Genomic DNA, 14,771 nt, shown 5'->3' with positions numbered 1-14,771 from the left:
CAACTGCCAATAACTCCATTTTGAATGTCTGGCCTCCACAACTGTGAGACCATAAATTTCTGCTAGGTAGGCAACTCAGTTTGTAGTAATTTGTTATGGCAGCCATACGAACTAATATTGATGCTAATTTATCATTTTATTAATAAATGTTGTAAGTTATACATTTTCATGCCAGCAACCTCTATCTCCCAGATCTTCCTAACTTTAAATACTTCAGTGGGTTTTCTGTCAATGAACAATTTGACATCAGAAATTTGGGCAAGAGTCAGGCGTAATGGCTCATGCCTATAATCCCAGTGATTTGGAAGGCCAAGGTGGGAGGATTGCTTGAGTCCAGGAGTTTGAGACTGGCCTGGGCAACACAGCGAGATCTCATCTCTACAAGAAATTTAAAAACTTAGCGGGCATGGTGCCACGTGCCTGTAGTCCTAGCTATGCAGGAGGGTGAAGTGGGAGGATTGCTCGAGCCTGGGAGACTACAGCCCGGGAGCTATGATCAACCACTGCACTCCATCCTGGACAACAGAACGAGACCATCTCTAAGAAAAAAATATTAAGTCTGTGAATGAATTTATGGTTCCTCAACAGAAAATGAAACATCAAGTTATGAATGAGTTATGATATAGTTATTTTTTATTGTGTAAGCCCTTATTAGTTCCTCCCTCATCCCATCTTAAAATATTTAACAATAGATAGTGGCTCAAAAAAATTTTTTTAAAAAAACAGACTGCCATGAAAACCAAATCTTTTCTTCCTGTAATAGTGGCTTCCTAGTGTTATTTCTCATTAATGGGAGTATCCGTGGACTTAATTGTATATTGCATTTTAGTTCTGGTCGTGTAATAATTTAATGACTTCACACATAAAAAACTAATCTTGTCTTGAGTTTTAAAAAGTTACTAGCACCCATGGTTAAGGAAGGAAAACTGTAGCTCACTTCTTCAATACATTTGTTTCTTTTCAATTCATGAAATCAGAGAATACGCAAGAAACAGGATGACAGTCACCAAGAGTGGTTGAAACTACAAACTATCACGCAATTGAAAATACCACATTAAAGATATATTTATATACAGAAAATGGAGCAATGCCAATAAAATTTTATAATTTAAAAAAGTTACTTGTTAAAGGCAGATTTCATAAGTTGTGTTTACAATCATCCATTTAATCATCTCCAAAAAAGGATGAATTTATTATTTTAAACTAACATTCTGTAAGTTAAAGAGAATAATCAAGTTGTCTCATGGACTGGAAGGTGACTTATTAATTCCCTTTCATTTCCAAACCTCATCAAGCACTCACTACATTTATGAGGCAAGTCAGCTGAATGCTTGAAATCTAGATGAATTTTAAGATCTTCAATTTGTCCTGTTGAATATTCACAATATTGACATAAATAAATCCCTTCAGATAAATGTGAATTTAAATGCTTGCAATATTCTAGCATACTTGAAAAGCCTTTCCCACAGTCATCACACACATGAGGAAAAATTTTTGTATGTTCAATAGCAACATGCCTGTTAACATTTGTATGAAGTCTACTCCGAAAACCACATACTTGACATACAAAGAAGTTTTTACATTTGTCAAAGGTAATTTTGCTTAAGAGGCTATACTGTCCATGTTCACCATTGTTATACTTATCACTTAATTCTATTAATTTACATGCATGCTCATTTACCACATGGCTATGCAAGTCTTCTGGATCATTAGTTTCATGTTCACAGAACTGACACAAGTACTGTTCATCACAGCTGTGCTCCTGGAAATGTAGGTAGAGTTCACTGCTTGAGGAGAACTGTACATCACACTGTTCACACCAATAGAGGTGATCACTAAAATGGGTGTCTGCAATGTGCTGGCTGAGGTTCTCAAAAATTACTGTCTTATAATCACAGTATTTACAAATGTAGGGATCCTCTTCATGCAGTTTGGCATGTTCTATCAGAAGCATATTGGTAGAAAAACTTTCCTTGCATACTCGACACACATTTGAATCAGTACGTTTATGCTTCAGGATCATATGCTGCTTTAAGTCAGAAAAATATTTGCTGTTAAACTCACAAAGTTCACATTTATAGAGGCCACTGCTATTAGCTCTCAGTAAAGGCCATTTCTGCTGGGCAGTCACATTCAAAGCTTGGCTCTTGTCGAGAATTTTACAAAGTTTAGCTGGCGGTTCTTCATCAGTTTGGTCTTGGAGACTCTCAGAGGAATTGTTTTCTGTCTCTATATCATAATCCTCAGAAATCGCATGCACTTCTACAGCAATTGGAACATCTTCAGCAGTGTGAACTTCTATAGGACTCTCCTCTTGGGTTTGCTGGTTGACTGATTCAGGTGAGTCACACTCTTCATCACAAATTTCAATATCAGCAGATTTTTCTGAAGAATAAAACAAACCTATTATATGACTATAACTAAATAAGATCTGTTAAATACAACTGGGCAAAAAAAAATTTATTGCATGCACTTTTTAAAAAATTCACCAATACAAAATATATCAATGCTATAAATTAGTTCCCCCAACCTGTAGAAAAGGCAGTGTGGTCTAGAATTCTAAGTACAGGACTGGGAACCAGGTAGTTCTGATTTCTGTTTCTGGCCTTGATTCCATCTGCAAATTTTGGCAAGTCATTTGACGTCTCGGTATCAGAATCATCATCTGTAAAAAGGGATTTGGAAGAATACTTATTATTTATACAATCAAAGCATTAATTATAGAACAAAGCATCAATTTTTAAATACGATTTTGAATTCCAACAGGAACTAAGGACTTGGATTTAGTCATAAAAAGGTAAGTTATCTATATACCTCAGACACAGAAAATCTGCTCAAACAAGCAAATGCTTTAGAATTGATGCCCCATTTGGACTAGATTACACTTTTTGAAGTTCCTTAGGATTTTAAGTTTAAATTACTGAGTTTGAATAAGCCTTTATACCCTCAGGCCAGCCCCAGTGTTTCAAAGTTAGCATGGGGAAACTGAAATACAGGTTAATAGTGAAAACTGGGCTTCAACATTTTGCGAGGGACCAAGTTTTGCTCAGTCTGCCAAGGCTGGAGTACACTGGCATGATCATGGCTCACTCACTGCAGCCTCAAACTCCTGGGCTCAAGTGATCCTTCAGCCTCAGCCTCCTGAGTAGATAGGACTACAGGCATGCACCACCAAGCCCGGGTAATTCTTGTTTTTTGAGATGGGGTCTTGCTATGTTGTCCAGGCTGGCCTTGAACTCCTGGCCTCCCAGCGATCCTCCCACCTTGGCCTCCCAAAGACCTGGGATTATAGGCGTGAGCCACCACACTCAGCCCATCCATCATGTTTTCTTAAAATAGACCTTATTTTTTAGAATAGTTTTAGAATTACAGAAAAATCTGAGAGGATAGTATGGAGAGGTCCCATGTATCCCAGTTTCTCCACTACTAACATCTAACATTAGTGTGGCACATTTGTTACAATTAATGACCAATACTGGTAACTTATTAATAAAGTCAATAAAGTCATCTAAATGCCCTTAGTTTTTAACCTAATGTCCCTTTTCTGTTCCAGGATACCACATTCCATTAAGGTGCCATGTCTCTCTATGCTATTGTTGGCTGTGGCAGTTTCTCACTCCTTGAGGAGTACTAATCAGGTATTCTGTAGGATGCCTTGCTAATGGAATTTGTCTGCTTTCTTTTTTTTTAAATGATTACGCTGGAATTATGGATTACTGGGAGATAGACCAGAGGTAAATTGCCATTTTCATCACTTCTTATCAAGGGTACATACTATCAATATGATTTATGGTTGTTGATGTTGATCTTGATCACCTGGCTAAGTCTTTATCAGGTTTCAACACTATAAAGTTGTCTCTTTTTTTTTTTTTTTTTGAGATGGAGTTTTGCTCTTGTTGCCCAGGCTGCAGTGCAATGGCGCGATCTCGGCTCACAACCTCCGCCTCCCAGGTTCAAGCAATTCTCCTGCCTCAGCCTCCCGAGTAGCTGGGATTACAGGCACGCACCACCACGCCCAGCTAATTTTGTATTTTTAGTAGAGACAGGGTCTCTCCATGTTGAGGCTGGTCTCAAACTCCTGACCTCAGGTGATCTGCCTGCCTCAGCCTCCCAAAGTGCTGGGATTACAGGCGTGAGCCACCGCACCTGGCCTAAAGTTGTGCTTTTACTTTCCATACTTTACCTTTTGTAAGAAGTCACTATGTGCAGACCACGCTTAAGGAGTGCAGACTTATATTCCACCTCCTAGAGGGAGGAGTAGCTACATAAATAATTTGGAGTTTTACTGCTTCTTGGCCTTTTGGCTAAGATGAAGTCTAATAATTTGGAATTTTTCTGCACAGATTTGCCTCATCTCCTCTATTTAATAATTTATAACAGCATGAATTCATGGATATTTATTTTATACTCTGGGTTATAATTTTTTGTCCCCAAAGTTTTCAGTTTTGGCTGTTGGGAGCTCTTTAAGTTGACGTGTGCTCCTTTGGCATACCCCTGTCAAGTGCGTGTGTTTAGGTTTTTTTAAGTACTTTCCTATTTTCCAGCACTACAAAATGCTCCAGGTTCATCTTGTATATTTCCTGCCCCAGACCTAGAATCAGCCATTTTCCCAAGGAGGCCTAGTTCCTTTTACTAAAGAATGGCATTAGAAACCAAGACCTGGGCACTGAATGTGCTCATGCTCACTGCTTCTGGGTGTCATTTCTTTTAGCCCCTCTCAGCTAACACAGCAAAGTGTGTGTGTACAGTACCACATATATATACACACACATATCTACAAGCATTCTGTATGTAGCCATCTGAATCTATAGTAAGCTAAACAGGAATTCATACTGATGTCTCTAACTCTCTAACTCTACATGTTTTTTGTAATTTATATTTCTGTGCCTGTAACGGGAGCTCAAGGGAACTGGGTCAATCTGGTTGCAGAAGCAGCTTAAGTGCAAGTTGTAAATTGTTATCATTCACCAATGCTCTAGAACAGAGGAGCCAATAGAAGATCCAACATTGAAAAATACCAAATCACCCTCTGTTCTTTTCTTCCACACTATGTGGTATAGCTGAGTAGAACTGTGTCTAACACTATTCTTAACCTTTCAACATAAATACTCCAACTCTGAGTCACTCCTGCATTGCCACCAATTCCTAACCAACTAAAGTGGATTTAGGGCTGAGAGCCGTGGCTCACACCTGCAATCTCAGCACTCTGTGAGGCCAACATGGGAGGACTGCTTGAGGCCAGGAGTTCAAGACCAGCCTGGGCAACATAGCAAGACCCTGTCTTTACAAAAAAATTTTAAAAAATTAGCCAGGCATCGTGGTGCGTGCCTGTAGTCCCAGCTACTCAAAAGGCTGAGTGGGAGGATTGCTTTAGCTCAAGAGGTCAAGAATGCAGTCAGCCATAATCCATGGAGTGAGACATGGCTACATGGGTGACAGAATGAAGACTGTCTCCCCCTAACCCCACCCCCTTCAAAAAATGGACTTAGGAGAGTGCACTTTTTTATTTATATGTCAGAAATAATGTTAAAAGTTAAAATTACAGCCGGGCACGGTGGCTCAAGCCTGTAATCCCAGCACTTTTGGAGGCCAAGGTGGGCGGATCATGAGGTCAGGAATTTGAGACCAGCCTGACCAACATGGTGAAACCCTGTCTCTACTACAAGTACAAAAATTAGCTGAGCGTGGTGGCGCACACCTGTAACCCCAGCTACTCAGGAAGCTGAGGCAGGAGAATTGCTTGAACCTGGGAGGCGGAGGTTGCAGTGAGCCAAGATCGCGCTGCTGCACTCCAGCCTGGGCGACAAAGCGAGACTCCATCTCAAAAAAAAAAAAAAAAAAAGAATAATTAAAATTACTTGCTTTCTTAAAAAAATACAACTTTGTTTTCTTACATTGTAACAAATTTCAAAGACTTGTCTGTTTTGAAATCATCAATCCACATTTTACCCACATTTTCAAGTAAGGAATAAAAAATGTAAAAGCAGTTTAAAGAAACATATTTTCGAAAATATTAGATATACCTTTGTTGTCAAAATATTTTAAATCTGGCTGTCTCATAGAACAGACACTGTAACAATGATCAGAGAAAATTCCATTGAATCCATCTGCAATTCTGCTTATTCCAGAGGAATCTGAACATAAAATGAAAAATATTTCAAGCACAGTAAACATACACATTTAATGAGAAACTTCCCGTTATCTAACTTATACAAATGTTCTTAATGTTAATTATAGTATCTGTAATGAAAATATTATATGTTTTCAACTTTTAAAGCTTTTATATTTCAGATCCGATATTGACATAGGACTTTGAAAGAACCACAAATTACATACTCTAAAACATAACAACTTTGAAATATACAAGGATACATTTGTTTTATACTCAGAATCACACAAAATAAAAATATATGATAAACACTGTATTAACTGCACAAAACAGTGAAATAAACACCAGGAAGGTGTGCCATGTCATGCAGAGAAAGGTTGTTACATAGGGGAAATGGTAAGGACCACTTAGGGCTTCTGAATATAGTCATTTCAAGTGTTGTCTAGGAAGGGCCAGTAAGCAGTATACTAGGCTTAATTTCTTCAGATATGAAGAATGTGTAGGCTGGGTAGACTAATAGGTAAGACTGAGATGGTCCCAAGTAAATGTATGTGAGGTGTATTAGAGATGGCCACAAAGACCCCTTTTCTTATACTGCCAACACAGCAGAGCCAACCTCAATGAAAGGATCTAAAATTACACAGTCATCCAGCCTGGGCAGCATGGTGAAGCCCCATCTCTACTTTAAAACTACAAAAAATTAGCCAGGTGTGGCGGTACACGCCTGTAATCCCAGCTACTTAGGAGGCTGAGGCAGGAGAATCACTTGAACCCAGAAAGCAGAGGTTGCAGTGAGCTGACATCACACCATGGCACTCCAGCCTGGGCTAGAGAGTGAGACTCTGGCTCAAAAAAAAAAAAAAAAAAAAAAAAAATTACACATTCAGCATGAAAGTTTACATTTCCTAAAGTAATAAAGAGGATAAAGTCTTTTTTCCCCAATAATGTAAAATATTTTCTACCAAGGTTGTCATTATTGGGTCTTAAGCACAGCTTAGGTATCAGACATGCAAATCCCAATTATGCTATGTAAGTAAATAACCTTGGCTATCTAATTTTAAATATTTATAACCCATAGAGCTGTGAGGAATAATATAATGTCTGTAAAGTTCTTATGTGTGCCTAGCACATGGTAGACAATAAGGAATATATATTCAGATAATGTATTTAAACCGTTGTTTTACCTAAATATTGACCCAGATATTTAAGTCTTATCTGATCACTTAGGAGAAAATGGATGAGAATATAATTTTGTGGGAATTAATCCATACCCAACTTTAAAATAATTATACACTGACCTGAATAACGAGAAGGGTGTAGAGTCTTCCTTTTTCTTTTTTTAGGATATTCATTCATATCTTTTCAATCTAAAAAATGAGAAAAAATTAACAAATGTCACAAATAACAACTGTTAATGACGTTATAAAAATTCTAACTGAAGAATTTATTGGCAATATGAAATATGTGAGCCACCTGAAAATCTATGGTATAAGAAAAATGTTAAACGATGCCTCTGTTTGTATTTCAGATTGTTTTCCAGTCAGGTTTCAAGGCAGAAACTGATTTCTGTTTTCTTTCTTATGGAGGTTAAAAAATTCTTTTTCAAATGTTGATATAAATTGTGAGAACTGGATAATTACAATAAACCACATGTTTAAGTCATTTTATTTTGTGTATATATAACAAAAGAAACACTGTGCCTATGGCACCATACTAGGAGTTTTATAGGCACATTTCCTACCACTGGAAGTATTTTTAGGTAGTTTTCAAGCTAAAGGCGGAGGCATTTCCTTTAAAAAAATATTGTCACAAATATGTATCGGCCTCCTGGCTTCCAGAAAAAAGTACTCATCACACAGATCAGAATATAAATAATTTTCAAGAAAAAATTTTCCTATTTATGAGGTCACATTCAACGTTCCACTGAGAACACAACAGGTGCAGCAACCACTATCCAATTAAATTCTCATTAACTGTTACAAAATTAATTAGTTTCAATACAGTCCACTTACTTGGTATAATTCTTACTACTGGAGTCAGGAAAAATGAATTATAATAAGTTTCTGTAGACGGTAAAAAATGCCTGTAAGTAAAACATGAAAGAAGTTATTAAGCAAAAATACAGCTCATTTCTGGTACTGAATAATACAATGGCACCAGATCTTTAATCAATTGGAAAGTTATACAGAACTAATTAAGATATATTATTTTGAAAACAATGTACTACATACTAAAAACTGTATATATTGATAAATATGTGATTATATGTAAATTTCCACATTTCTTTGAAATGATTTACCTTCTATAGTTTTTTTTTTGAGACAGTCTCACGCCTGACCTATAGTTAAATCTTTTGACACCAAAATAGGACTATGAATCTGAATTAATTTATTCATCCATAAGGAAAGCAAGCATAATGAAAGCAAACCAAATTATAAACTTTTTGTTTTTGAGACCGAGTTTTGCTTTTGTTACCCAGGCTGGAGTGCAATGGCGCGATCTCAGCTCACTGCAACCTCTGCCTCCTGGGTTAAAGCGATTCTCCTGCCTCAGCCTCCCAAGTAGCTGGGATTACAGGCATGTGGCACCACACCGGGCTAATTTTTCTATTTTTAGCAGAGACGGGGTTTCACCATGTTGGCCAGGCTGGTCTCAAACTCCTGACCTCAGGTGATCCACCCACCTGGGCCTCCCAAAGTGCTGGGATTACAGGCGTGAGTCACCTTGCCTGGCCCAAATTATAAACTTTAAACTGTTACAGCCCTTATAGATTGTTTATTTAAGAAATAAAAGATCGAGACCAGCCTGGCCAATATGGTGAAATCCCGTCTCTGCTAAAAATACAAAAATCAGCCGGGTGTGATGGTGCGCACCTGCAATCCCAGTTACTCAAGAGGCTGAGGCAGGAGAATGGCTTGAACCTGGGAGGCGGAGGGCTACAGTGAGCTGACATCGTGCCACTGCACTCCAGCCTGGGCAACAGAGCAAGACTCTCTCTCAAAAACAAAAAATCAAAACAAAACAAAAAAAGAAAAAAGTAAAAGTGATAATAATAATTTACTGACCACCAATTATGTACCAGGCTGTGAACATACTTTATCTCATTTAATCCTATGTAATCGTATGAGATGCAAAATTCACATCACCCTCTCAAAATTATACTTCCTGTTATTGAGGAAACTGAGGCACAGTAAAGTCAAAGCTAGATACTCAGTAAATGCTGGGGTTGGGATTTGAATAAAGGTTTACCCAACTTTATTTATTAATCTATTTATTTATTTGAAACGGAGTCTTGCTCTGTCACCCAGGCTGGAGTGCAGTGGCACGATCTTGGCTCATTGCAACCTCTGCCTGCCCAGCTCAAGCGATTCTCCTGCTTCAGCCTCCTGAGTGGCCGGGATTACGGGCGCCCGCCAGTAGGAGGCTGGGATTACAGGTACCCGCCAGCACACCCAGCTAATTTTTGTATTTTTAGTAGAGACGGGGGTTTACTATGTTAGCCAGGCTGGTCTTGAACTCCTGACCTCAAGTGATCCGCCCACCTCAGCCTCCCAAAGTGCTGGGATTACAGGCACGAGGCACCGCGCCCGGCCTATAATGCTCTTAACACCAAGGTGATACACATGACAGGTGTTCTAGCTGAGGTGCACATACTATTTTTGCTGCTTCACTAAGTTCTGGGTATATCAGCACTGAAGTGATATAATACAGCAGGGAATGAGATAGTGCTTTTTCAGTTTATTTTATTTTTACTTTTTTTTCGGACAGAGTCTCGCTCTTTCGCCCAGGCTGGAGTGCAGTGGCGCTATCTTGGCTCACTGCAAGCTCCGCCTCCCGGGTTCATGCCATTCTCCTGCCTCAGCCTCCCAAGTAGCTGGGACAACAGGCGCCCGCCACGGCGCCCGGCTAATTTTTTGTATTTTTAGTACAGACGGGGTTTCGCCGTGTTAGCCAGGATGTTCTCGATCTCCTGACCTCGTGATCTGCCCGCCTCGGCCTCCCAAGGTGCTGGGATTACAGGCGTGAGCCACCGCGCCCGGCCTTTTCAGTTTATTAAGCATTTTCCTAACCCTTATTCTATTTCATCTTCAAAATGGTCCTGTGCGGTACATGGAGGAGTTACTATCAAACCCATTTACATTTTTACTGATGTGGAAACAGCCTTAGTGAAAGTTAAGTCAACTAATAAGTGGGAGAACCAGAGATGAAAATGCATGCACATCTTGCTTCCACAGTTCTTAGCTACCAGTTGGGAGAAGGGGAACAGAATAGCCTAAAGAAACAGACAACCATGAAATGTACAGAAATGATACCAATACATAAAATACCTCACCTCGCCGGGTGCAGTGGTTCACGCCTGTAATCCCAGCACTTTGGGAGGCCGAGGCGAACAGATCACCTGAGGTCAGGAATTCAAGACTAGCCTGACCAACATGGAGAAACCCCGTCTCGACTGAAAATACAAAATTAGCCGAGCGTGGTGGCACATGCCTGTAATCTCAGCTACTCGGGAGGCTGAGGCATGAGAATCGCTTGAATCCGGGAGGCGGAGGTTGTGGTGACCAGAGATCACATCATTGTCCTCCAGCCTGGGTAACAAGAGTGAAACTCTGTCTCAAAAAGAAAGAAAGAAAGAAAAAAGAATAAAATCAAATGCCTCACCTAACAATGTAAACAATCATTCCTTGAGTAACCATCTCAATTCACGGCATTCAAAAATCAAAAAGAGAAAAGCTATTACGATTCATATAGCCCAAAGCTTCACACTTCATGTTCTAAATACTCTAAAAGTATCAGGGAGAACACTGAAAACACTCAGCCGAACATGTTAAGTAGTCTCTTGTTATTTCAGAATGCATCTCAAGTTCTTTGCAACTTGAAGAATAAAAGTAAGAAAAGGAAACCAAGCGTGGTATTAAAATCAACGTTGCAAGCTGGCCTGGATTCAGGCTGTTAGGTGAGAGGAGGAGGCACATGGATCAGGAAGGGTTTGACTCCTACTTAGGGCCGAACGATAACCAAATGTCTATCGGACTTCCTTTCAGCACAACGGTGATGCCTACTCAAGACCAAAAATGCTAACCATCCTTCATTTTAGCAATCATTTTTATGTGCCTTTTGTGTGCATAACAGCCTTGAAAAAACTTAGCTTTTTACTCAAGGATGTCATAAACATTTGCTCACTAGTCTTCTTAGCAGGAAGATTCTGAATCACAAGCAACCTATCACAGTCCCCCCTCCCTCTGAAATACAAACGACATATGTAAAACGTGTCACTGCAGAAAAATCAGAAAAATGTTAAAAAAATTTTTCTATCACCTAGAAACCAACATCTTTCCACCTGTCATTTTTTTCAACCAACAAGAAAGTCTATGCACAAAATACAATACATACAACAGGCAGTCAGCAATCATCAAATAGATAAACGTTTCAAAAGGCCTTTCATGCAATGTATATTCTTCCTAATTGCTATAAGACGTCTTTACAGTAAATAACTCCATTTTTAACGAGTTTAAAAAGAGTTAAGCTTTCTTTTTCGTTCTCATTAAAATAAGCATATGCTTTAAATTGTAAAAGAATTGAAACAAAACATGTTGCAGGAGAGCCTGAACTAGAATCCACTACATGTCCAACCTGGAGGCAGTCTTTACTGCAATATCACACGGTCACTAAATACTTGATTCGCTATTTTTCAGTCCGGCATAAATCTTTCTCTTCGAAAAAAAAAAAAAAAAAGGTATAAACTGCTTCAAATGATTCGTTTCCCTAGACAGTACTTAAAGACAAAACCAAAAAAAAAGGGTTTCTAAGCACCGTCACGAGTGAGGCGACTCTCAGGCTGGAGGCTTTGGGCGCCAGCATCGACGCCTGCTCTCCGCGGCTACAACTCGTTGCGCGAGCCCGGGGATTCGCCGCCGGAGGTCACGAAGCCGCCGGGCAGGGCCGCAGCGCCAGCGAGGACCCAGGATCGTCCCGAGCCCGGACGCAGCCAGACAAATGCCCGTCGGAGGCGCAGGGCAGAAGTCCCCGGGACTTAGCCGCCTCCACCCCGGCGCCACGCACCAGCCTCGCCCGGGCCCAGAAGCCGGCGCCAAGGAGACTTCCAAGCCCCGACACCAAAGGTTCCGTAAAGACAACGGCAGCAGGGGGCCGAGGGGAGCCCGGCCAAGGCGTCCTGCGCAGGGGGTGGAACTGCTTTCGGGATGGGGGAGGGGAACGCCATCCCGCCATATAACGAAGGCAGAGTTTCCGTATAAAGGGAGCTCCGGTCTCTCCCGCCCTCTCCCGTTAGAAGATGCGCCCGCACGCCCGCGTCCCCTGGAGCAGTCCAGCGCCCGACCCACCCGCTCCTCCCTCACACTCACCAGTCAGTCCCCCGAGGCCCTCCCGGCCGGCCCACGCAGAGGCGGCGGCGGCCGAGAGCGCAGGCGGAGGGGCCGCGCGGTCCTTCCCGCGGACGCACGGCGGCGGGCAGCGCTGCTCCGGCCCTAGCGCTCCCGGACGCTGTGCTGGGCCGACCCCTCTCCCTCCCCGCGCGCCCCACGCCCTGAGCGCCAGGCCCCTGGCCTAGGCTCCGCGGCCGCACTGCCCTGGCCGCCTCGCTCCGCGCCTGCGCCGCGCACCTCAGGGGCCCGCCGAGAGGGCGGGGAGGTGACGAGGTGAGGTGGGGGCAGGGAGCGGGCTGCGCGAACGCACCGCACACGCGGCCTGGGAGGGACCACCGGCCCGCAGCCCCGGGGGAGGCCCAGCGGCCCGCGCCCCCTGCCGGAGGCCTTGCGCCGCCGCAGTCTCCTTCTGGGCGGGGAAGAGCCCCTCCCGAGCCCCGAGGGCGATCCCACCCTCTAGGATTACTCCACGCCAGGCGGCCAGCGAATTTATCCCGCCCGCCTCTACCGCCCCTTCAAGCCCTGGGGAACCGGGAGAAACGTGGCGCGCAGCGGCACCTTTCCCACGCTGCTCCTCAAAGGAAAGGACGCGAGTGGTCTTGCCCAGGTTAGGCAAGGCAGATGGCATCTCAGACCCCGAAGTGTGCCAGCCGCCTGTTGGGGACAGAGAGGCCGAGGACCTCGTCACGGTTTTACTGAGGCCACACCAGAGAACCACCCAGGGCTAGGATGCTGCCCTCAGGGCAAGAGGGTGAAACCTGAAGACTGCGAGTCGTTGTTGAGTTTCACCCGATTCCTTGGCTCGAGAAATAGTGGAATGAATGAGGAGTTAAGGGGGACTGGACTCGACGATTTAAGTCCTTTCTCGACTTTGACTTTCTTTGAGCAGCTGTAGAAATGATTAAATTACACGAGCATAAATAAATTTGTGAACATGGTTCCATAAATGATCTCTGTGCAAGTGTGGTGATATGTTTAATTCAGTCCTTTTGACAATGAGTTGAGGTTTTTAGTCACATTTTACAAAATGGAAAAGTAAATGTGTGAGAAGCTAAAGACTGGGTCTTAATTCATTTTGGTAGCCTAAACCCCTGAGGTTCAAACGGTTAAGAGGATGACTGAGAGCCATGTGGATTATCAGGTACCCAAGGTCACTCGGATAGTTAGGGCTGCAATGATGTCTCTTTGTTCACGTCCACTGCTTTTTCTGACAACCACATGCCAATCAACCAATCAATCGCTGGAAAGTAATAATCACAGACTTTACTCTGATCCCTTCACCATCCCCCAGGAGATAAAGCTATATTTGAAAGAGACACTACTTGTTTGTGAGGCTCAGTTTTTATGACCTCCTAAGTTTTATGTGCGTACTCAGCTCAAATAAATGCTCACGAATGCTAGTATGGCCCGAATTAAAGTTCGAAGAAATGTAGAGACATTTTAAAATCCTAGAATAGTTAGTATCTAGCACAGAACCGGGAATAGGTGGAAACCACAAGGGGGTGTCATGCCACCATCTTACCATTTTGCCTTACCACATAGCCTTGTGTCCAACAAAATCTTTATATTTCAAAATGAAGTTTTACTCCAAAACATTTTGTAGTGAAAGTAAACGCACACTCTCCTCAGCATCCCACGTATTGTTTGCACTTAGAGGAGCTTGACTTTGTTTAGATGTTGTTTAACATAGTCACAAATTGCAAGCAATTTCAAGTTCTTGATTAGCTGGAGTGTTTTTCAGTTTCATTTTTGGGTCCCTCTTTTCCTCATCTCCCGCTCCAAGGGAGGGTGATAGCTGGCATAAAACCCTAAAATCTCAAGAGTACTCAATTGTAGAGTTTGTTAAATACTATTATACATTTGATTCAGGGCTATTAAAACATCGTTCTTCCAACTTTTTCACACACTTGTAGAATAGCTTAATTTCTCCTTCTTTTCCTTCCTTCCTTTTCTTTTTTTTCTTTTTTCTTTCTCACGGTCTCACTCTGTCGCCCAGGCTGCAGTACAGAGATGGGATATCGGCTCACTGCAATCTCCACCTCCTAAATTCAAGCAATTCTCGTGCCCCACCCTTCAGATTAGCTGAGATTACAGGCGCGAGCTGCCACACCTGGCTAATTTTTGTATATTTAGTGGCGCTGAGATTTCACCATATTGGCCAGGCTGGTCTTGAGCTTCTGGCATCAAGTGATCCGCCCGCCTTGGCCTCCTAAAGTGCTGGGATTACAGGCGCGAGCCACCGCGCCCGGCCACTTAATTTCTTCCTGATTAGAAAA

The 14,771-nt window shown here is 42.2% G+C and overlaps 1 protein-coding gene across 4 annotated transcripts; it reads right to left on the bottom strand.

Annotated features, from left to right (window-relative positions):
• Positions 1-611: 611 nt before the first annotated feature.
• On the bottom strand, positions 612-12,613 carry ZNF639 (zinc finger protein 639). 4 transcript variants are annotated; one of them, XM_009446890.5, is made up of 7 exons: positions 12,475-12,606; positions 10,443-10,719; positions 8,122-8,192; positions 7,408-7,476; positions 6,024-6,134; positions 2,531-2,665; positions 612-2,385 (listed from the first exon to the last, which is right to left on the bottom strand). In XM_009446890.5, exons 4-7 carry the CDS (start codon positions 7,463-7,465, stop codon positions 1,232-1,234), a joined length of 1,458 nt encoding a protein of 485 aa, XP_009445165.1. In that variant the 5' UTR covers positions 7,466-7,476; positions 8,122-8,192; positions 10,443-10,719; positions 12,475-12,606; the 3' UTR covers positions 612-1,231. The 4 variants fall into 4 exon arrangements, with proteins under 4 accessions (XP_009445165.1, XP_063663438.1, XP_001167616.1 ...); XM_063807368.1 differs by lacking the exon at positions 12,475-12,606 and adding an exon at positions 11,924-12,313; XM_001167616.7 differs by lacking the exon at positions 10,443-10,719 and having other exon boundaries at positions 12,475-12,613.
• Between the last annotated feature and the right edge of the window lie 2,158 nt (positions 12,614-14,771).

Source organism: Pan troglodytes, chromosome 2 (genome assembly GCF_028858775.2).
Source record: "Pan troglodytes isolate AG18354 chromosome 2, NHGRI_mPanTro3-v2.0_pri, whole genome shotgun sequence".
NCBI lineage: Eukaryota > Metazoa > Chordata > Mammalia > Primates > Hominidae > Pan > Pan troglodytes.
The sequence above is the reverse complement of the archived record's forward strand: the minus strand, read 5'-3'. Positions and strand labels throughout refer to the sequence as shown.